The sequence below is a fragment of the Chlorocebus sabaeus genome, chromosome 25, assembly GCF_047675955.1.
Source record: "Chlorocebus sabaeus isolate Y175 chromosome 25, mChlSab1.0.hap1, whole genome shotgun sequence".
In the NCBI taxonomy this organism is placed as follows: Eukaryota; Metazoa; Chordata; class Mammalia; order Primates; family Cercopithecidae; genus Chlorocebus; species Chlorocebus sabaeus.
Genome location: NC_132928.1, coordinates 46,942,618 through 46,966,874, shown reverse-complemented (window position 1 = coordinate 46,966,874; position 24,257 = coordinate 46,942,618). Strand labels below are relative to the sequence as shown.

General features: G+C 42.2%; 1 protein-coding gene and 1 long non-coding RNA gene across 20 annotated transcripts in view; one reads left to right on the top strand and one right to left on the bottom strand.

The window, feature by feature from the left end:
* Positions 1-1,353: 1,353 nt before the first annotated feature.
* Positions 1,354-13,440, bottom strand: LOC119619628 (uncharacterized). Its single transcript, XR_012091244.1, has 3 exons — positions 13,371-13,440; positions 9,292-9,382; positions 1,354-5,118 (listed from the first exon to the last, which is right to left on the bottom strand). It is a non-coding gene; the product is annotated as an uncharacterized lncRNA (long non-coding RNA).
* NPL (N-acetylneuraminate pyruvate lyase) overlaps positions 13,026-24,257 on the top strand; it is a 39,777-nt gene continuing 28,545 nt past the window's right edge. For 3 of the 19 annotated variants that reach the window (XM_037985843.2, XM_037985850.2, XM_007989262.3), the window contains exons 1-3: positions 13,584-13,701; positions 14,750-14,893; positions 18,415-18,498. In XM_037985843.2, the coding sequence (XP_037841771.2) occupies positions 14,841-14,893; positions 18,415-18,498 (137 nt within the window). In that variant the 5' untranslated portion in view covers positions 13,584-13,701; positions 14,750-14,840. The other 16 variants (XM_073011699.1, XM_073011702.1, XM_073011700.1 and 13 more) reach the window with 16 other exon arrangements.

Here is a 24,257-nt window from a genome sequence, read left to right as displayed (position 1 = left end):
ACACAGTGAGACCTCATCTCAAATAAAAAACAAACAAACAACAACAACAACAACAAAAACCATGGTTGTATATTTTAAATTGCTGCCACATATCATCTAGATTTTCTATGTGACAGTAGTGGGAGAGAAGGCTTCTCCATGTCAGCTAGTCTGCCATGTTGTCAGAAATATTTTAATTACCTCACACCTGCCATCATCCTCCATGTGAGCACTGTACTATGCCACGAAAAAAACTGAAGCACAGAGTGGTGAATTCATCCAAATTAGTTGGAGACAAGGGAATGTCCAGGAACAAGTTCTCCTGACTTGTACTTCAGGGATGCCGCCCAGCTCATTCTTTCTACAGGACGGGTTCTCCAAAGAAAGGCAAACAGTTCCCAGTTTTGGCTAAGGTTGGACTTCCCAAAAACCTGGGTATTCAAGGATTTTCTTTATATTTTTTGGGCACAGGAAGGAAGTAAAATTCTGACTTGCTATGTTTTACCGGGCCAAGTCATAGATGAAAGGCTAGATGATGAGGTTAAAATAGAAAATTATTAACTAGAAAGGGTTGAAACGTCTATTTTAAAACCTTAAATTAGTCAAAACCTAGGGAATGGAAGACATAGAGTCATAGGATGAGAAAATAATGTGGTTTTGTATTGAAATGTTTCAGAGAAAGGCCCCTTTCAAAACAGTTCTAAATAAAGTTCTTGGAACAGAAGAAAACTATTTTGTTTTCACTTTAGACATGGAAAATCCCTTGGACCAGAAATTCCAAAATCCTCTCTACATATTTTCTTATTTTTTTCAATAATTCCACATCCTCTGCATGGTTTCCAGGCAGAGCCTAATTTGGCCTTGATCCTGCATGCACCAAAGATCTCCAATTCTAGCCTTTGACATAATGTCACCATGAAGCTTTACTTTCTGTTCCTGTATACTGTGTGTTAAAGGCATCAGTTTGTTCAAGATAAACATTTAAAATCATCACAATTTTTGAAACTCTGTTTCAGCACATCTACACTTACTTCTACATTTTTCTTATTTTTATTTTTAGTATTCCAGACGTCTTAAAAATTAATCCATGCCCTGGGCTTTCCACCCACTCTGGCAGGCTCTGCTGCTAAAAATTCACGTTGTATAAGCCTTAAAGAGTATGTGTCCCTCCCAAACAGCTCCCACACGAATATGAGTTTAAGGAAAGAAGGTATACATTTTGCTAATATAAATCATTTATAATTCAAAAGAAAAAGGAATAATACTTCTCGTGTTTGTCTCTGGTCCCAGAACTTACTTGTCCCACAAGACCTTTGGCTCTAGAGATGGCAATCTAAATTATGACAATCACAACTTTCAAAGCAAATTAAATCAGAGAACTGTAGAATTTTAATATATGTCTTATTACAAAATAAACCATGTAACTTGGAAAACATTTGGAAATTTCAAAAAAGCATAAAGAAGTGGAAATCACGTATCACCTCACCACTCAAATATGTTTCTGTGAATAAAACATGTTTTTAGCCATAAAACACATTTTAACAAAATGGAATCATACTCTTCAAGTTTTCAAATTTGCTTTTTCTCTTATCTATATGTTGTGAACATTTCCCACAGCATTACCTATTTTTACAGTAACACTTTAGTGACTATACATTCCATTTTATAAATATGTGTTTATTTCATCAGTCCTCTCTTTGGGGGCATTTAGATTGTTCCCAGTTTATCCTAATGCTGTGATAATTATCATTGTAGTAAAATTATTCTTGCAGTCACCTATGATTACTACATCCTTAGGATAAATTCCCAGAAGTGAAACTGATTGGTTGAACAATATGCACGTTGTCAAAATTTTAGGTACACATTGCCAAGTTACCTTGTAAAAGGTTCATCAATCCCACCAGTAGTGTATGAGAGTACCTATTTACTATTAGCTTTGAGGAATTTTGTATAAACAAGTGATCATCAATAATGCAAAAGTATTTTTCATTTATGAAAAGGATTTACAACATGGCTCCTTTAAACAGTGAGCATCCTGGTACATTGAAAACATTATTCAATTTAAAATCTGATTTTAAGTTTCTGTAGAAATTATCTATAACACAACTAATAAAGAAAATAAGGTATTTCTCTATTTGATTTTTTTTAATGGAGAATGCTACCTTTCAAAGGACTCTCTTTCTGTGTTCATCCAGCCTGAGAAGAGATACCACAGTTCAGCACCATTATTCTGCTCATAATCCATCTTCTATTTCATATTCCATTTCCCGTCATGCACTGGATAAACACGGCAGCACTGACATGATGAGAAGCCTTCCCTGAAGACTGCAGCCCACACTCATCTATCCCTTCACTGAACTCCTATTATACTTATTGTCTGTACCACACAATTAGCACTTTATTATATACTGTCTTGTTCTCTAATTGTCTGTACCACACAATTTAGCACTTTATTACATTCTGTCAGATTCTGTAATTGTGTCATTTATTTTTATCGTATCTCTCCAACTAGATTACAAGCACCAGGGTGGCAGGGACGCTGTCTGGTCCTGCTTTGTCATTTCACATGGCACCAAACACTGTATCAAGCACAACAAGGTAGGCCTTCAATACATGCTGGAGAGTTTACGGGTTGATGGTGGGTGAGTGAGTTGGGAGATTTGTTGGCTGACTTTCTGGTGGGCTTTAAGTAGGCTGAGTTATCTGGAAGGTAGAGTAGGAAATATTAATTGATAAGGTACTGAGTAATAGAAAATTCAGGCACCATGGTCATTCCACCTACTGTCCATCTGCCCAACCTGCTTTGTTGCCTAGTAAGTCATTTGGTTCTCTCCACTTACATTTTTCTGTATATAGTCATGCATAACTTACAACAGGGCTACATTATGAAAAACACGTCATGAGGCAGTTTCATTGTTGTGTGACCATCATAGAGTGCACCTACACAAATGTAGACACTATAGCCTACTGCAAATCCGGGCTCTATGGAGTATAGCCTGTTGCTCCTGGGCTACAAACCTGTACAGCATGCTACTATACTGAATACTGTGGGTGATTATAACACAATGGTATTTGTTTATCTAAACATAGAAAAGGCAGAGTAAAAAAACAATACAAAAGACTTAAAATAGTACACTTGCATATGGCACTTACAATGACTGAAGCTTGTAGGACTGGAAGTTGCTCTGGGTGAGTCAGTGAGTGAGTGGTGAGTGAACGTGAAGGCCTACAACAATATCGCACACCACTGCAGACCTTATAAACATTGTACACATAGGATGTACTTCATTATTTTAGAAAAATATTTCTTCAATGATAAACTTAGTGAACTGTAACTTTTTTACCTTATAAACTTTTAAATTTTTAAAAACTTTTTGACTCTTTTGAAATAACACTTCACTTAAAACACAAACATTGTGTAGTCGTACAAAAATATTTTCTTTCTTTATATCCTTATTCTATAAGCATTTTCGTATTTTATTTATTTGTTTTACTTTTTGAACATTTTTGTTAAAAACAAAGTCACCAAAACACACCTTAGCCTAGACCTGCACAGGTCAGGATCATCAATATCACTGTCTTCCACTTCCACATCTTGTCCCACTGGAAGGTCTTCAGCAGCAATAACACACACGGAGCTGTCATCTCCTATGATGACAATGCTTCTTCTGGAATACCTGCCAAAGGACCTGCCTGAGGTGCTTTTACAGTTAAGTTTTAAAAATATAAGTAGAAGCAGTACCCTCTAAAATAACAATTACAAGTATAGTAAACACATAAGGAACACTTATTATCATTATAAAGTATTATGTACTGTACATAATGCATGTGCTATACTTTCATAAGGCTGGCAGTGTGGTAGGTTTGTTTACACCAGCATCACCACACCCACGGGTCTGTGCTATGTGACAAAAGCTATGTTATTAGGCAATGGGGATTTTTCAGGTCCATTATAATCTTACAGGACCACCACCATATATGCAGCCCATTATTGACCAAAATGTCCTTATGGGGTGCATAACTGTTATGTAGAACAGAGAAACCAGAATAAGTGACCAGACAATATCGTTTTAAAAATTACCGGAAATCACATTATTCCTCTGATGATTTTACACTATAACATTCTCTAATTGAGGAGGCACTGCTGTGTAGAGGAAAGAAGCCATGCTTTGGAATTAGAGAGACTCCTTACCAACTGTGTGATGTTTAACAAATTGTTAACACCTCTCTCCCTCTCTCTCTGCTTCCTCATCTCTGAAATTCTTGTGATTATGATTATTTGTGATACTGCCACTGAGTATCTGTAAGTCTGCTAGAGTATTCTTATTTTTCCCAATTTCTGCAACTATCATGCCTTGAAGGAAGTGTTAAGCATATTATTACCATAATAAATATAATTAATACCTCTGTTTGTCTCACACACTACTTGAAGAGTTTCTGCCTAGGCTGTGATTAATGGGTTTGCTTCTCAGTATGTGTAGAGAATAAAGCCAGATAAAGTTACATAAGTTATCTTTTTTCCTGAGTGAAGTCATTTACATATCATGGTCTATCACATGACATCAGATTATGTCCAGTAAATAATAACAGAAGAAATGCCCAATATTCAGCATTAACAAATTTGTGCCTCAATCTGTCACGTTCACCTCTGCTACAAAAACTTAGGTGAACCGAGCATGGAGTTAATTATATTTCTCTGAATTTGGAATGATAAAAATAAAATGTCCTGTCCCTGTGTGTCATCTGCTTTCCCCGTCTAATCAATATGTTTTGCCATGTTCTATCCTTTTGTGTTTTTGACCTTGTTTTTTTCAACTGGCAGGTACACAATAAAATGTAACTAGTCACCTGGCTCTTCAACATGTTATTCTTTCAAAACAAGGTCAATGAAACCTCCCCCAAAAGTGCTATCCTAACCCTGGGTCTTCTCCAACCCTGAGGGTCCAAGGAGTCGAGAGAGCTGTGAGTGGCTGCTCTAGAAGAAAGTGGGTCCTCTTCAAGAAGAGCTTCTCTCCCTCTGCATGTGTTGGCAAAGATGGGCTGTTTCTTTCGGCATATCTCCGCTAATTGGGCTGTGTTCATTTATTCTTTCAAAAATATTTACCAAGGTCAGCTGTGTAACAGGCAGGGGACTGCATGCTGGAGATACAAAAATGAACACCACACAGTTAGGAGCTCACTTTCAAGGAAGCCACAGTCTAATGGGGGAAGCAGACATGTCTGCAGACAAGTGCCACACAGTAAGATAGGCATTAACAGAATACGCATGGCCAGGCTATCAGCTTGAGCCAAGTAGTGCCCACCACAAACAGTCAACTTGGTCTGATAAATCTAAGGGAGCAGTTGACCTGGCTGTAGGTGCTGATTAGCCTGAAGCGAAGGTGACTGCCGGAAAATGGTCTCGTGGTATCTTAGAGTGGAGAAAGGAGAGTGGGAAAGGACAGCCTTGGGATGGGGGTGGGGTGACTTTGGTTCCCTGTACTTGCTCCATAGACTCATGCCTGACCTCTACAGAGAGAGAACCTGCAGGTAGAGAGAGAAGGGGCTCAAGTGAGACAATGGATACATGTCATGCTCTTTGGGGGCCCAAGTGAAAAAATGTGAGGCAAAGTGGAAGAGAAGAGGCTTCGTTCCACAACTTAGGAACACTGCGGTTGATGGCCTTTGGGGCCCAGGGAGAAAGCAACTTTGACTGAGACGAGACACTGCCCCCCAGTGGCCTCGTGGCAGGAGGGGGTCAATAAGAAGCTCAAAGTGAAAGAACAGGCAAGAGAGGAAGCACATTGCAGGGATCACCATATCCTGCCTCCCAGTAATAATAGGAAAGGGGAAGGGAGCAGTGTGTCCGCATTAGGTAGGTGGAGGCTCAAGCCATGTAAGTGTTACCACTAATATAAGAACTATTCTCATTAGGGCTGGTGTGTATAGGACACCTAATTCTCCATATGCACAAAAGTTGTGGGAACGCAAAAAAAAAAAAAAAAAAAGCACTTATTTTCTGATCATAAGATTAGGCAGTGTGATGCCGTGATGCCTATACTGGTTAATAATGGAATTGGAATTGAGGTCTGGTAGGTGGAGAGACAAGAGGCTCAAGATAAGCAATGAAAGGAGACTCAGACACCAGTGTTGGGGTTGGGGAGAACTGAGAGATTATGAGAGGGAGTTCAGCCAGGTCTTCCCTTCCCCTCAAACAGAGGGGCTTAAGAAGCTTAAGGAGAGCTCTCTGTGGAGGATTCAGCAAAATGGAACTAAAGGAAATGGCCTTGAGGCTAGAGACAGGTTGGAGGCAAATAACTAGACAGAAATGTCCACAAACAAATTCTAAAAGTAAGACTTATCTCCTAAGCTAAACAAAATGAAAATCTACCTACGTGCACATAAATAGGATTCAAACAAAAAATAACCTTTCAAACAGCACTAAAGGGCATATTGAAAAATAAGTCCCTCCTGCCCTCAGCCCCCTTCCCCAGAGAAGCAGTTGGTGGCTGCCTGGCATGGCCTTGGAGTGCTGCCCCCCAGAGTCTAGATCCATTATTACATAGATGTTAGGGGACCTCCAGAATCCCTTGAGCTCTAAAACCAGCACCCACCTCTGTGTCAGTGCTGAACCAGTTGTTAAATATTTTGAACATCACTGCTATCCTTGTAGAAATATGTGCACATATACAAGTATATCCCTACATACACCTCTGTTTCCATTTTCATACAAATGGAAGAACTGAATAAATAGCATTCCACATTTTGCCTTTTTTTGTGCCTACTTGGTCCATCTTTAAATGCATGAATATACATTGTATATTTTTCTTTCAGAAATAACAGAATTTAGGTTACAGAGATAATAGAACACCTAAAACTGAGAAATGGAGCACAGGAGTAACGCAAGAGACTTTGGAATAACCTCTGGGAGCTTTTCACTAGGCGCCAGTGACCCAGGCGACTGCGGAAACCACTCTGAAAGATGGAATCTGAGTGTGCTAGTCCAGGCTAACAGCACCCTGCAGGCTTAGGCACAAGGAAAAAGGAGGGACAAGATCAGTCACATTTGCCCAGGAGGGATCTAAGCTTCCTAGTGCCCTGACTCTTAGTACCTAAATACAGCAGTTACCGAGAATCAAACTAGCCTCGGATGGCACCAAGTTAAATTTCAAATTTCACACTCTGAACTTTTTCCAGGGAGTTTTTCCTTCATTCAAAAGAAACTAAACACCTAAAATTTGTTTCTCCTAATTGTCCCATTTTTATCTCAAATGCTGAAGGAAACATAGAGTTTTATTCATGAGAGAGAAAATAATTATAAACTAAACTTGAACCAGATTTTAAAGTATATTCTACATATTGGAAAGCCAAGAGCACTAGATGTACTCTTCTTACAGGTATGTTTATTTTAAAAACCCAAAGAACCAGGTGGGCGCGGTGGCTCACGCCTATAATCCCAGTACCTTGGGAGGCCAAGGCGGATGGATCACGAGGTCAGGAGATCGAGACCATCTTGACCAACATGGTGAAATCCTATCTCTACTAAAATACAAAAAAAAAAAAAAAAAAAAAAAAAAAAATTAGCCGGGCATGGTGGTGGTGCACTCCTGTAGTCCCAGTTACTTGGGAGGCTGAGGCAGGGGAATCGCTTGAACCCAGGAGGCGGAGGTTGCAGTGAGCCGAGATCATACCACTGCACTCCAGCCTGGCGACACAGCGAGACTATGTCAAAAACAAACACAAAAACAAAACCAGTATGGGACAGGAGGCAGGAGTGTTAATTTTCCATGTCTCATTTCTCTGTTTCTATACAACATATTTTCATTATTTTAATATAAATGAGAGAGAGGCAGAGATTGAAGGAGAACATTTAAAATTGAGGGTGTAAACTGCATAGGAGGAGGACACAGAATGGGAGCAAAAAACTATTATCGAATACTTTTGTTATTCCCTGATGTCCCCAGAAATTTTCAGTCTAGATGAAGAGTCATAAAGGAGCAATTTCTGCTAATAGACTGTCACCTAGTGGTGGGTTTTTACCTTATTCATAATATAAGTAGCTGCTGAGCTTTGGAATGTTTTTAGAAAACATGCTCATTACTCTTTAAGATCTCCAGGGAACCTTTTACAATACTGTCACAAGCAGAATGTAACTCACTTTTGTGCTTCCCAAAGGTCTAATGTCCTTGTAGGCAATAGCTAAAACAGGTTGCACATCCCTCAAAAGGAAGTTTTGCCTCTGTAATTATTTGAATATTGTCAAAGAAGCCCTGTAGGCAAAATTAATATTCGTAACTTTCTCTTCTGTTTACAACTCATAGCACCCTCAGTGTTCTCCTTGCTAATGGCCAAACTAGGCCCATATTTTCAAAAGTTTTCTCCATTTTTAGGTGGTGACAGAAGAGTGTATGTAACCCACTGGCCACATTGGCCTAGAGATGATTCAGGACAAGGAAGTCACAAACTCAGCAAGACACAAAACAAGACAATGTTCCCCAGATATAATCTATGCCAGGAATCCATCCTGCTTGGTCACAAAGAGGCATTATGGTCCTCTTTGTCCAGTCCTTACTCTCTGCGTGACACCAGACCTCTTGGCCAAGAGAGTTCCCACTGTTGCCTTAACCCTAGTCAACAGGGAGGCACCCTGCTGCCATCAGTGATAAAGTCTATGTTCAGGCCACAGAACCAGCACATAGCTCTCAGTTATCAACATCCATTCTGTATACCATACTATTTCAACCATTTATGCAGTATAGGCACTGTATGTGTCACATGAAACAGAACAGACAGACCACATCCACACCAAGAAGTTGTGATCAGAAGGGAAAGCACTGGGTGTTATGAGGAGAGGTTGTCACCTACATTGGGAAGATCTGAGTGAGGTCCCTCTTAGGAAGGTTGCATCTGAGTAGAAGTCAGTCAGATGAAGAGCATCCTTGTCACATGTCAAAGCCCTGATCTTGGTAAGGACTTGGGGCTTCTGAGGAACTGAACAGAGGCCAGATGCTATAAACTAACTCCACAGAAATAAAGAACACCACAAACTTCCAGGAGGCTTAAAATCTGTAGTCACAATAGCAGCATTATTCATAACAGCCAAAGAGTAGAAACAATTCAAATGTCCATCAACTGATGGGTAAATAAAATGTAGTATAGTTTTTTAATGGAAAAGATAAATAAAATGTGGTATAGCCATACAATGGACATAAAAAGGAATGAAATCCTGACTCATTCCACAATATGAATGAATCTTGAAAATGTTATGTATGCTAAATGAAAGAAGCCAGACACAAAAGACCACATAGCACGGCTGGGTGAGGTGGCTCATACCTGTAATCCCACACTTTGGGAGGTCAAGGCAGGCAATCGCTTGGGCTCAGGGGTCTGAGACCAGCCTGGGTAACATAGTGAGACCTTGTATCTACAAAAAATAAACAAAAAATTAGCCAGGTGCAGCAAACACCTGTAGTCCCAGCTACTTAGTTGAGGTGGGAGGATCGCTTGAGCTTGGGAGGTCAAAGGTACAGTGAGCTGTGGTCATGCCACTGCACTCTAGCCTAGGTAACAGAGCGAGAGCCTGTCTCAAAACACACACACACACACACACACACACACACACGCACACACCCCATATAATTCCATTTGTACGAAATGTCCAGGACAGGCAAATCTATAGAAATAGATTAGTGGCAGCCAGGCGCAGTGGCTCAACGCCTGTAATCCCAACACTTTGGGAGGCTGAGGTGGGCAGATTACCCAAGGTTGGGAGTTTGAGACCAGCCTGACCAACATGGAGAAACCCCACCTCTACTAAAAATACAAAATTAGCTGGGCATGGTGGCACATGCCTGTAATCCCAGCTACTCGGGAGGCTGAGGCAGGAGAATCGCTTGAACCTGGGAGCCAGAGGTTGCAGTGAGCCAAGATGGCACCATTGCACTCCAGCCTGGGCAACCAAAAAAAAAAAAAAAAGTGAAAAGAAGGAAAGAAATAGATTAGTGGCCGCTTACAGCTGGGGGTGGGGAGGGGAAAGAGAAAAATGAGTGACTACCAATGGCTAGGGTTTTCTTGGAGGGAGTGATGAAAATGTTCTAAAGTTGTGACACAGGTTGCACAATTCTGTGAATATACTAAAAACTACTGAACTATTATACACTCAAAATAGATGAATTGTATCATAGTGAACTATATCTCAATACAGGTGTTACTTAAAAATCTGGAGTCACAGATCTTAGGTTAAGAACGCCAAATATAACGCATTTTTTTTTCCTTCTAGCTCTTTCTCCTTAAGAACTCAGTAAGCATTCACTAAAGGGCTAAGCCAAAAGATAGCTGAGCATGGCCACACTACGCTGCCCCCTCCTGGGTTCCCCAAGGTCCTCTAAAACTAAGCTTATGCACAGGACTTTTCCCTTCTCAAGAGATGTCCCTCTCCTAGTTAGCACTCACACTTAGAAGATAAACCCTAAAGGTCAAGGGTTTTTGTCCCAGGGCCAGCAATCAGTTCAACTTCTATTCATGGCCTGTTCCCTTCTCCGAAGACCTCTGAACTCTGATGAAAAAATAAACCCTACCTTTTCCATCAGCCCCATTGACACACCCATACAAGCCAGAATTTCCAGAAGTGACTCTCATACCTGGTTATGTGTTCTTCACAGTGAATGGAACAGACTCTTGCTCACCTGTGGACAGACCTTTTACTGAACCACAATGGGTAACAACACTTCAAGATCCAAATTAGGTCTCCTTCCTTCATAAGTGTTCCCCAATTTAGCAGTGTTTCAGCTGTTGAAAATCCATTTTCTCTTTTCTGGTAAGTATATCCTTACCAGAAGATAAGGGGAAACTTTCTGGGTCCCACCCCTCACCCACAGTCAGTTCAGGAGCCTGTGATGGGGGCATCACCTCCAGCTCCAAGGATAGAACAAATGACTGTTCTGTCAAATTTCACTGCACCGTATCTCCCAAGCACTTTCCCCTGCACTGGTGGATTTCAAATTTGAATTGTAGCAAACAAAAGTTGATGCAAAACCTGACATACATTTGTTTTAAATAAAGGAGAGTTGATGGTAGTAATATTTCCAAATCTCACCCTCTTGGCCTGCACATGGATAGACACTATGTCCTACACTGTGGGAAAAACAAGGAATAGGACATGATGCCTGCCTCGAACACCTTGCAGTGGAGTTGGGGGCAAGAAATAAAAGCACGAAAAGTAATGATGATTAAATAATACTATATAATAATAGAAGAAATCTCACAGAGCCTGCCACTTATCAGAAGAGGGTTAGAGGCCTGCAGCTCAGCACTGAGCCTTTTGATGCCTCTCTTCTAAGCCCTACTCATTGTCTGATATTTACCTTGGCTGTGACCTTCCCCAGTAAGACGTTTCTGGAACACCCTCCTGCCTCATCACACACACACACACACACACCCCCCACCCCTTTCAGCCCAGATTAGAGCTCAGTGTTCCTGTAATATCTCTGTACAGGTCTATCACTGCATTTACCATATTTTAAAAGAACGGTGTCTCCCCGACACTTCACAGTATAGGCTCTGAGTTTCATAAGGGCACAGAGTGGATACTTTAAGAATGCAGTGAGATTCTCCCTACTTCATGCTCCTTTCTTCCATCTTTCGTTCACGGATGTCAGCCCTACATCAGTCTGCAGGATGTTCCTGTCTGCTCCAACTCCCTCCCCCAATAAGTCTCTCACACATCTAATCCCATCTTAGCATCTGCTTCTTGGCAAACACTAACAAATTATTATAAGGAATTACTTTGCACTACCATATTTATACAAAAAAGCAGTTTGTTCATGCATTTAGAATATTGGTTTGTTGGTTGACAATGTTAAGCCTAATGACCTATACCTTTTGGGTACTGACACACTTAATTTTGCACTTATTAAAGTGTGACTTTCCAAAAACAAAAACAAAAAAACTTTCATTGTATCATTAGGATATGGTATAAAACTTGTTAACATTACAAAAAAAAAAAAAACAAAACCAAAAACCATGCTGTAGCCTTAGGAGAACTTACTTCATGTATCTAAGGGTTTTTCTTTTTCTTTCCTTTTTGTATTTATTTATTTTTTTCCTGCAGGATAACATAGTGTTAAGAGCACAAGCTTCTGGACTACTTGAAATCAAACCACAGCTTAATCAGCTCTATGGCCTTTGGCAAATTACTTCAACTCTTTAAACCTGTTTCTGATCTGTAACATGGAATGATCCTTGCTCATCTGTAACATATACATTTATAAAACAGGACCCACCAATGGGGTTATTTTAGGAATTAAATTTTAAAACGGCTAGAATGGTGCAGGCTGAGTAAGCACTGAACACAGTACTTATTAGCTATTATCTCTGGTGCTCTGTGCCATGCAAGAACTATTAGAATACATTTAAAAGGCCGGGCGCGGTGGCTCAAGCCTGTAATCCCAGCACTTTGGGAGGCCGAGACGGGCGGATCACGAGGTCAGGAGATCGAGACCATCCTGGTGAACACGGTGAAACCCCGTCTCTACTAAAAATACAAAAAACTAGCCGGGCGCGGTGGCGGGCGCCTGTAGTCCCAGCTACTCGGGAGGCTGAGGCAGGAGAATGGCGTAAACCCGGGAGGCGGAGCTTGCAGTGAGCTGAGATCCGGCCACTGCACTCCAGCCTGGGCGACAGAGCCAGACTCCGTCTCAAAAAAAAAAAAAAAAAAAAAAAAAAAAAGAATACATTTAAAAGCATTTTGCAAACTGGGAAGCCCTTTTAACAATTTAGTTTCTCTAAATGTAATAATAAGCATCAGCCATCTCCTTTTACGGAAAATTGAGGTGGAATCACATCAGCAAGAGAAGACTGAGGACTTGTCTCTGGCTCTGTTCCTGATTTATTAACACAGTACATGATCCTAGAATAACAGACTCCTGATATTCCTGAAAGTAGAGGCGGTTGGGTTAAAAATACTTTTCCCTTTCAAAACTCCTTCAAATATTCTCCAAAAGAAGCCAGAAAAGCTCCTGTATGAGTAGATAATTCACTTTAAAATTCGCTCATCAATCCTTAACACGAGAGTCTGCAGGGCTGGTGCAGCGGCGTCAGCCGGAAGAGAGCTGAACGCCGACGGGCAGTTGGGGTGTCTCCGCACGCCTCGGAAACAGCAGCCCAAACCTCACAACGCAGAACCACGAGATAGCGGGGATTGCAGAGCCCTGCGCAAAAGAAGGAAAATTAAGACGCAGCGGAGCCCAGGAGGTGTCCGCACGCGGGAAGGACTGGCCTGCAGACGAGGCAGGGAGAGGTTTGCACTCAGCGTGGCGCGGGTGAGCGGCGTGCTCTCGGGCACCCGGCTGCCAGTTCGGATGCTCGCGATCCTCGGGGAGCCGGGGAGCTGCGCCGGAGTCACTTCAGCCTACGTTGTTCAGGTGACACCGGGGAAGAGCAGACTCCAGGTGTGCAAAACGTTTCGGGGTTTCGGGGCTTCGGGGCCGGCGGTTCCGGGCGCGCCTCGCGGGCGGCGGCGCAGAACTACAACCCCCAGGCTCCCCGGCGTGGCGGCACGTGGGCCCGGGACGGGCGGCAGCGGATATAAAGCGCGGCGGCCCCTGCAGGGCGGAGCGGCGGTACGGACTGAGCGGAGGCCTGGTGGGGGGCGCGGCCCGTGACTGCGCGGGCGAGGACCGACGGACGCAGACGGCCAGACGACCTGGGCGTTCCGGTGGAGGGGCGCCGGGGCCTGACTCGCGGGTGGGTGAGACGGTGACGGACTCGGAGGAAAGGGGGAAGGCAGATACGCTAGGAAACAGAGCTGGGAAAGGTGTGAATTCAAGAAGTGTCGGGATAGACCAGGGCAGAAGGACCCACTCACCCGGATTGTTTGCAGAAAGCATATCTGCCGGGTATCCGAAGGTCCTTTCTTCAAAAATAGAGTTAGCAATTGAGCGGAAGGGAGCTTAAAGTTAAATCTGATACATCCCCCCTTCACTTTAGGAGAAATTGAGGGTTTTCTGCTTTAAAAAAAAATCCCTATTTGTATTTCCTCTTCTCCGAGTACCTGTCGCTTAAGATACCCTCTGCCGGGAGGTATATTCTACCCCCACTTTCTGTCTCTTGAAAAAACAACTTTGCCATTTGAAAAATAATTTGACTTAGGCAGCTTTAATTCTTTGCACTAAGTGTTCTTATCTGTGGATGGAGGTATAAGATTTCAAGAGTAATACCCCCTCCCAATGTTTCAATAATAATATTCTAAATTCACGTTAAGCCTTAGGCTGGAGAACATTTGAACCATTCTCTTTAGCTACTAGCTCTGAAAACTTCAAAGCATAACATTCCTAAGTTTATCTAAAACTTGAATCTTAAAAATATTGGTAATTCTCTGTTACCCTTCAAAGTATAACATTCCCAAGTTTATTAAAAACTTGAATCTTAAAAATACCATTCTCTGGTAAAGACTTTTTTTTTGTTTTTGCTTTTGTTGTTTAAAGACAGAGTCTCACGCTTGTCGCCCAGGCTGGAGTGCAGTGGCGCGATCTTGGCTCACTGCAACCGCCACCTCCCGGGTTCATGCGATTTTCCTGCCTCAGCCTCCTGAGTAACTGGGACTACAGGCGCGCACCACCACGCCCAGCTAATTTTGTATTTTTAGTAGAGACGGGGTTTGGCCATGTTGGCCAGGCTGGTCTCGAACCCTGACCTCAGGTGGTCTGCCCGCCCCGGCCTCTCAAATTGCTGGGATTACAGGAGTGAGCCCTCACACCGGCCAAAGTCGTTTTTATCCCATTTCTTCTTGTAGGCATTTCACAGTTTGCAAAGGCAGCAAACTTTTACTTATTTAGTTTATCTGCTCTGTACAAAGAAATTTTCGAAGCTGTCATTGCCCCCAGATGGCAGACAATCTAGGAGAGGAGCTGAAACCACCCTGCTTAATAACTCCGAGGTAAGGTTTTTAATGAAAAGCCAGCGTTTGGGGGAATTCTGAGGTTTAAGAAATTATTTTCGGCTCGGGTACCAGGGAGTCCCCTGGCTTTTAAAATGAGGTTTTTTGTTTTGGTTTGGTTTTGTTTGTTTTTGTTTTTAAGCTATACCTGCTGGAATGGATAAAGTGAGCTTTAAAAGCTGCTCAGACTGAAAAGATTGAAGTGAGGAACAAAGGCAAGCAGACAGACAGTGAAAGGTAGGTAGGAGGAACAGCAAACAGAACGCTGGGCAAGTGCAGTGCAGGCATGAAGATTTGAACAGAGACCCAGACCCCAGGGGGCTGGGTCTTTAGCCTACTGGCATTTTCTAAACAGGACAAAGACAAGACCAGGAATGCTGGTTTTAGTGGAAGATTAACCTGACAGCTGGTGTGGATTGAAGAGAAGAGGGATTAGGACAGTGATTCCTAACCCCTATCCTACACTCCCACGGACCCTGTGTTTTGAATTTTTGAACTAATCAAACTACATTTGTGGTAATTAGTTTTATTTCTTTCCATCAAAGACACACATAAAACTGCCAATTTGAGCTTCTCATGAATCTAAGAACATCAGTGTTACTGTCCTTAGTGTGAAATAAATGCAGGCAAAAGCACAAGACTATGGAGTTTTATTTAGCCCAAACAACCTAGTAGTGTTGGATTTTGGAGATGTTTAATGCTGACTCAAGCTCTCAGGACTCTTATCACTTGAACCTTCTTGGGCCCTGTGGACCTGGGGTTTTGCCTATTTGTCTAGATAAGAGGTAACAAAGAGGCAAATTATAAAGTCATAAGGAGGAAAGGAGGAATAGCAGAGGAAGAAGATAACAGAATTGAAATAACTTAGTCCCTAAATAGACAAGAGTAGTGAGGGCTGGAAAGGAGGCACCAGCAGAGCAAAGATAACTGGGAAGATGATGCTGGTAAGGGCATGATAGTATTTCCTACTGTCCTATACACATCAGGCAAGACTTCATGGAGGGCACTGAACATGTACTCACTATGTGTCTAGCATTGTTGTTAATTACTTTACATGAATTAAGTTCATTTAATTCTCTTAACCCTATGAAATATAATTAGTATTATCCTCATTTACAGAAGGGGAAACTGAAGCAGAAAGAGGTTACTTAATGGGCTCAAGGTCACCTACCTGGTAAGTGGTAGAGCCACGATGCAGATCCATGAGGTCTGACTCCAGAGCTGGCCCTCTCGCCCCTCTACAGTAAGGAACAAAGGAGATGGCAGGTTCCCTTTTGGCATGTTAAGTCGAGATGCTTGTAGGAGTGTGAGGTGAAGATAGACAGCAGGCATAGCATCAATCTTCTTTGATGCTTAAACATCCCTCCCGGCGGGGAGATGGCCTAGGTTATGGGCCTTTAAGGCTCAGAGGCTAAGTGGCATGCTTTTGGACCGAGGGTGGTCACATGAAGCTCAAAGAGTGATTAGAGCCACATCTTATGATTTCTTATCTTGTGTTTTCCCATGGGCCGGGTTATTGGATTTGTCTTTCTGAACTTCCAATCTGATTTTAGTCTCATGTTTGAACTAGGAAATACAGAGCAAAGCTACATGCAGGACTTGATTTTAGGAGCAACAGCAACTATTGCTGGGAACATGTCTGTTTGCAAGGAAAGTATCATGTTGTCTTTCTACTGAAAGCAGTCAGTGTTACTCAAGGGCTTACCTGAGCCAAGACTCTTGGGGAAGAAAAATAGAAGGTATGGTCGCTGTACTTCAGAAGTTTATTCTCCTATTTGGGAAGATGAACAATTAGAAGAGCAAACAAAATAAGATAGCTCATAACTAAGTACTACATTGTGTGGATTAGATTTAAGTATAGTGGGCATTGGGTTTTTGAATGTGCCAGTAATGTCAGAACTATAGCATAACCCTTCTTGTTGGTCACCTATAGACATCTCTTTATTTGCTACAAGGCCACTATCTTTTGTAGAATTGTCATCAAATACTATCTGATTATATTTTATTTTCATTTTCAATTGTTAGACATTAAATTTGTGGTTTGGAATTGCATTTGTGGCTTTTTATGTCTTTTTTTTTTTTTTTTTGAGACAGAGTCTTGCTCTGTATCCCGGGCTGGACTGCAGTGGCCGGATCTCAGCTCACTGCAAGCTCCGCCTCCCGGGTTTACGCCATTCTCCTGCCTCAGCCTCCCGAGTAGCTGGGACTACAGGCGCCCGCCACCTCGCCCGGCTAGTTTTTTGTATTTTTTTTAGTAGAGACGGGGTTTCACCGTGTTAGCCAGGATGGTCTTGATCTCCTGACCTCGTGATCCGCCCGTCTCGGCCTCCCAAAGTGCTGGGATGCTTTTTATGTCTTATAGCTCAGAAAACAATAATGCTTCTATAACTAGCAAATGTCAGAGCTGTGAGTTGAACCAGGTGGTCTGCCTATGGAACCCAGACTGTTAACCAGTCTGCTCTGTTGCTTCTTGTGGCCCATCCAGAGTCTTTTACACTGATTATGGGCAGGTACACTCTCTGCCAGATGGTGAGAGATCCTTTGGCCCCAAATGAGTGGTGTGAGGTGGATTCAGCAGTGAGCTCCCCGTCTGCGGAAGCCATCGTCCAGCCACAGTCTGAACACCTCGTTCAGTCACCCACATATTCTTCTCTCTTGAACACCTGGTGTCAAGCAGAGGGCTCACTGCAGAGAGCAAAGGCAAATGAAACATCCCTGTCCTGGGAGCCTGCTCTAGTGGGGAAGAGGAAGGTGTGAATATGCAGTCTACATGGTTAACTAGAACTAGGAAAACTGGACAAAACTGGGCAAAATTAGGATATGAAAAGTTAGGTAAATCTGAAGGTAGTTATGTAAATCAAGATGAAACCTTAAGACAGTCAGGTTTGTTTTAGGTGAGATTCTAAGAATGAAGACAGTGGAAAGAGAAAATGTCCCCTTTTATGACCATATTTCAGTTTAAGTAATAGTACAGTTGACCCTTGAATTACATGGGTTTGAAGTGTGCAGGTCCATTTACACAGATTTTTTTCAACCAAATGCAGATAGAAAATCAGTATTTGCAGGATGCAGAATTCTCATATGCCAGGCTGGGGCTGACTGTGTGACTTGAGTAGGCATGGATTTTGGTATACATGGGGGTCCTGGAACCAATTTTCTGTGTATACTGAGGCATGACTATAATTCACTGTATGTTTTACTTACCTGAGTTAGGTTCAAGCTCTTTCTTGGGTCTGCTCCTGTTTACCTCTATCCTTTGAGGTTTTAGATTGCTTCCATCATCTGTGTAGATAAAATGGGAGGCTGTCCACATAGTATTTTCTCAGGTCTACCCTCTCCTGTCTTAAAGTTTCCTCCTCAATAGAATTAAGCTCTAAAATTTTACCATCTTGTACTTGCTCTGTGTGTTTGTGTACTTGTAAGCACATTTTACAGTTCTAAACTAGAAATGAACTTTGCCTGGGAGTTTTATCATTGACATTCCTTGAAGAAAGAGAGAAATTACATTGTATGTTTTCCAGACCTACCAGCAGCTCAATGGCCTTCCCAAAGAAGAAACTTCAGGGTCTTGTGGCTGCAACCATCACGCCAATGACTGACAATGGGTAACTATCATGTGGGGCCTTGAGGGATCAGTTCTCATTCAACCAAAAAGGAGAAAAGTTCTTTGTAACAACAGTCACTTAAGACCCTGCATCTCTGTGGAACTGTTGCCAAAAGGCAGCTTCTGTCTGTCATCCCTCTGCACTATCTCTGATCCCCAAGTCTGAGGAGGCATTGTATCTCTGACCCCAAAGTCAAAGAAGCACTGTATCACCTTGCAGAAAGGGAGAAGGTGAGAAATGGCAGCTTGCCTTTCTCTCAGTGTCTGTAGAGCCACAGAGCAAATTCTCCTTGGATTTCACGACAGCTCTGGCCTTTCTAAACAGCACCAGTAGCATTGGATAAAAATCCCATTTTAGCATAATTGGATATCAAACACTGATCTAGCCCCTCTCAGGATCCTATCTCTAGACATCAGCATGATTCCACTTCAGGCTGTTCATAGACTTGATAAAAATGTCCTACCCTAAGGAAAGTGGGAAGTTATCTGCAAGATGGACTCCTTACTCATGTTTACAGCCTCATTTCAACATTGACTAGATGTTGGGCAGCGGGGGAAGGGAAGTAACAACAGTTCATTGTTGACTAATCATTACCCCAAGCAAGTATTTTGACCTCCAGATGAATACAGTGGCAGTCCTTCTGCTAAAAAATCAGATAATAAAAAGGCCCTGTGACTTAGGGAGCCATGCACTGTGTATAACTCCTCCTTGAACATCACACCGACAAAAGAGTGTTCATCCACCTCCTGGATCTGTATGTTTTTGACTCGTCAGAAGAGTCAGGCTGCCACAACAGTTAGAATGCTGGCTTAATCTTCTCCTTTCTTTCTGTGTAGTATAATAATCATACCTACATAATGAATTATAAGCATTAAATGAGATAATTCATACAACAGTGCTTAGCACAGGGTCAATATGCACTTAGGTCAAAAAGTTTGAACTGCCTTTATGGCATAAGACAGAGGCAAAAGGAAGATGTATTTAATACACCTTTTACAAGGGACTTTCTTTTTGGTCTTGCTGAATTTATAAACCTTCATCTTACCCCTTTAAAGGAGATGAAATTTCTTATGTCTTTTAGTATTCTCCTTTAAAGCTGGCCATTTTGCAGTTCTGCCTTAGAGACTCCAATGAGTCCAAGATTTCTGGCTTCTGAGATCCATGAAAAATCACATCCTTACTAGGTCTAAATAAGATTCTTGCTGGTATGGCATTTAGATTACTCAGCTGGTTAATAATTTTTTTCTGTTACTTCCCCTTTCCACAAGTTTTGAGAAAGACTGGCATCAGCTGTTTCTCAATGCATCAGTCACTTGTTCGCAGATCAAAACAGAAGACATGTGATTGCATGAATCGGCAGAATTTACTTCCTGTTACAGAGTGAGATCCTGCCTGTAATCTCCTAACACTGCATCTGGTCCATGCTACTTTAACCTTTTAATAAGACCCCTCTTATCCTGGAAGTGCCTTCTTAAAACAGTTTTGTTGGTTCATCAGGGACCCATGGAGAATGTCAGTGTGTTCTTCCTCCCTGTTTTGCTGTTTTCCTGGAAGGCCAAATCCTATGATTAGAGATAACTAAAATGACTGTTTTTCTGGATCTTTTTCCGTTTCCCAAAACCTGTGGTCCTGCTGCTTCCATTTTACTATTTTCTCATCAGTTCTGTGTTTTTCTTCTAGGAACCTTACTTTCCTGAGGTGTGAAATCAAAAAAAAAAATGCATTATGTGTAGGCTCTTTAAGAAACAAATTAAATAGTGTAGGTCAGTGTATACCACAGAGTAGGCATGTGAGCCGTGTTAGTTCCCCTTTTCTCCCACCACCTGCTTCATCACACATTCCTGTAGATACAAAGTAGTTTTGGAACACCCACCAAGAACATGTAGGCATTAATGTACTTACCCACAAGGGAATCTGTACTTCTGGCATGTTTCTAAGACACGAGATGGAAGGAAGGGGCACATGGAATCTAATACCTGGAAATACTGCCAGGTGACCTGCCATTGTGGGAGTTCTCCTAACCTGGCATGTACAGTATACATATCCTCCATAATTCTGAGTGGCTGAACAAGGACTATTTCCCTACATCCTTTATTTCTTCTCAATTCCAATGAATGTTCAGTAACAATTCAGCTTTCTGCATATAAGTTGATGTCCTGGAGTAGGGTAGCTGGCAGAAAGAACATGGATAAGTAGATCTTAGTGAAACGATCCAAGCTTTGCCATCAGGTAGCTCTCTGACCCTGGGGAGATCTTGTCACCTTTTAAGAGCTCTCTTGGCCAGGCACAGTGGCTCACGCCTGTGATCCCAGCACTTTGGTAGGCCGAGGCGAGCAGATCACAAGGTCAAGAGATCGAGACCATCCTGGCCAACATGGTGAAACCCTGTCTCTACTAAAAATACAAAAATTAGCTGGGTGTGGTGGCGCGCACCTGTAGTTCCAGCTACTCAGGAGGCTGAAGCAGGAGAATTGCTTAAACCTGGGAGGCGGAGGTTGCTATGAGCCAAGATCACACCACTGCATTCCAGCCTGGGCAACAGAGTGAGACTCCGTCTCAAAAAAAAAAAAAAAAGGCTCTCTTTCATATTCTCCAAAGAAAGTTCAACCACATTATCTCTATGACCCTTTCCAGCTCTTAAGAGTCTGCAGTCCTCTTGTGTTATGTCATTGGAGATATTGTGGGGATCACCATTAAATAAGAATGTAGAAAGTACCTGTCATTCCAGTCCATCGTCCACACTGTAGCTTAGTGAGCTTATCCTAGCAAATAAATCTGATCATGTCACTCTCCTCTTTAGGGATCTTTTGACTCTCTTTTGTCTGAGCCTTGCTACCCATCATATGGCCCATGGACCAGTTGCTCCACCACCATGGGAACTTGGTAGAAATGCACAATCTCAGGCCCTATCATACCACAGATCCGTCCTGCATTTTAACAGTGTCGCAGATGAGTCTTTAGCACATTAAAGTCTGAGATGAGCTGGTCTAAAGATTAAAGCCCAGACTCCCTGGGATAGCATAGGAAGTCCTTCACAGTTTACCTTTCCTGCTTCATTTCTTTGTCACCATACCTCTTCTGCCCTTCATGCTTTGCTCATTCTGTTTCCTCTGCCTTTTCCTACCACCACCTTTCTTGCTCCACTTGAACACTTCTACTCAGAAATCTATCAAAACCATCCTTAGAAATTCTTCCCCAATTCTCTTAAAAGGAGTTAGATGACCCTTTTATAGCACCCTGTCCATATTCTTCCCCTGTGATCCCATAGCACACTTTTTTCATTGCATCAAAATTATGTTTATAATTATTACAATAACTTTTTGTTACTTGCCTGTGTCTTGCAGCAGGCTTTGAGCTGCTTAGCCCTATTCAATAGATATTGAATACCAGATAGTACACAAGGACTGAGAAACTATCTTATTTATCTTTGTATCTTAAGCATGTGGCATAGTTGTGTAGCTTTTGTTATTTTATGAATGAGTATACTGCGGGAATTACTAGTGCTGAGAGTCAAGAAAAAGGGAAGGAAGCGCACACTGATTGATGCTATGTCAGTCATCATGCGGGCATTTCATTTACATGTTCCCACTTAATCTTGGCAACAGCTCTGTGAGGGAACCATAGGTATCTCTGTCCTGGCAGTTGAAGAAACTGAGATCCTAAAGGCTAGCCCAGCTGCCCCAAGCCACACAGCTAGAAAGGGAGGATTTCTCTACCTATCCAACCCTTGCCTTTTTGTACACTAGCAAGTCTAATGAAAGACTTGCCTTTTTCTTTTCTTTTCTTTTTTTTTTTTTTTTTTTTTTGAGACAAAGTCTCACAGGCTGGAGTGCAGTGGCACAATCTCAGCTCACTGCAACCTCCCCGTCCCAAGCTCAGGTGATTCTCCTGCCTCAGCCTCCTGGGTAGCTGGGATTAGAGGCGTGCACCACCCTGCCCGGCTAATTTTTGTGTTTTTAGTTGAGACAGGGTTTCATCATGTTGGCCAGGCTGGTCTCAAACTCCTGACCTCAAGTGATCCGCCTGTCTCGGCCTCCCAAGGTGCTGGGATTACAGGCGTGAGCCACCGCACCAGCCAAGACTTGCTTTCCTTATTTGTTCTAAGAAGTCACTTTTTCTTTGGGCAGGCTCACAGTCATTAGAACAGAAAGTCCATTTCAGATCTAAAATGTCAAGAGCAAAAGTTGTATTTTTTCCCTCAAATGCTCTTGGCATCACCCTGGGAATCTTCACAACACCCTCTGGTAAAAACCTGTTAACCCCAGTGAGAAAAGGCCTAGCCTGCTAGAGCCAGACTGGCATAGATTATTGTCTTTTTAACAGTGTTTGGGACGTGGGGACCCAGACTCCCAAAACAGAACATTTTCCACCTCCAACAGAGTGGGCAGGTTAGTCCCTGCCTGCCTCCCTGCTGAAAGAATTTTAAAATAACCAGGTGGCTATTTTGCCAAGAGTACGTATAACTCCTATCTGATTGAATGCTGAGAGATACGTATAAAAGGCAAAAGAAAATGGAAAGTCAGGTTTTCTAATATGCATGCCACATCATGTCAGGTATGAAAATAGCCTGTCCTGTGGATTCTGTCTTCCCAGATGAAGTGAAAGTCTTTCATGGTGGTTCATGCACCAGGAGAGGAAACAAAAAGCAATAGGGATTTCTCCCTGAAAAGCCACTTCAGAAAAATTCTATTACGCTTTTACCCTAAGAGAAGAGTTGTAGAGTCTACCTGCAGTTTCACAATCCGTCCACTCTGGACCTCAATTTGTGGCAAAAAGAATAAGACTTTCTTCTGCTTATATAGTTTGGGCAAACTAAATGTCTAAGAACAGACAATTAGAAAAAGGAATTATATTCATCCATAAAATAGAATGTTGTTTAGCCGGTATAGTATGGACCATCTAAAAATGTGGGAAGATGTTAAAATTAGAATGCTGAGTGAAAAATATAAAACTGTCTAATATGGCCATATTTATACAAGAAAATAATGTAATGTGTATTTGTGAATAGAAGAATATCAAACTAAGAGGAATCATCTCCAGAGATATCCTGAGTGGGTTTTCTTTTTTTGTTGTATGTACTTAAGTAAACTATATAGCTCCTGTAATTAAAAAAAAAAAAAAGGTTAAATAAAATTAATGGGGCACAGTGGCACACATCCATAGTCCCAGCTACTTGGGAGGCTGAAGTGGGAGGATTACTTGAATTCAGGAGTTTGAGGCCAGCCTAGACAACATAGCAAGACCCTGTCTCAAAAAAAAAAAAAAAAAAAGCCCCAAGACGTGAATCTAAACCCAATGCAAAGAATCTGAATCCCCAGGAATTAAGACATTAAACTGGGTTTAAATATAAAAATGACTACAGCAAGCATGGAATTTGGGTCTGGGTCACTCTCCCCTGATGTGCCCAGTTGTTAGATGTGTTCTTGGGGCTTGTGAAAGAAGAGAGGATGCAGTGCAGCCTATTCAAGTGAACTGGCTTCTGTCAACTCACTTCTGTGAGCACTGAGCTCCAAATGCCCAGTGGGTGGGCAGAAGAATAATCCAATCTCATTGTTTCTAGTCTCTCTCGTGACTTCCTGGTAACTGATCATGGATAATGGCCTCCGGTGATGAAAACAGACCTAGGTACCATGAGAGCAGGGTGGGAAAACAAGTGAAGGGACAGGCTGGGCATGATGACTCACACCTGTAATTCCAGCACTTTGGGAGGCCGAGGTGGGCCGATTGCTTGAGCCTAAGAGTTCGAGACCAGCCTGGGC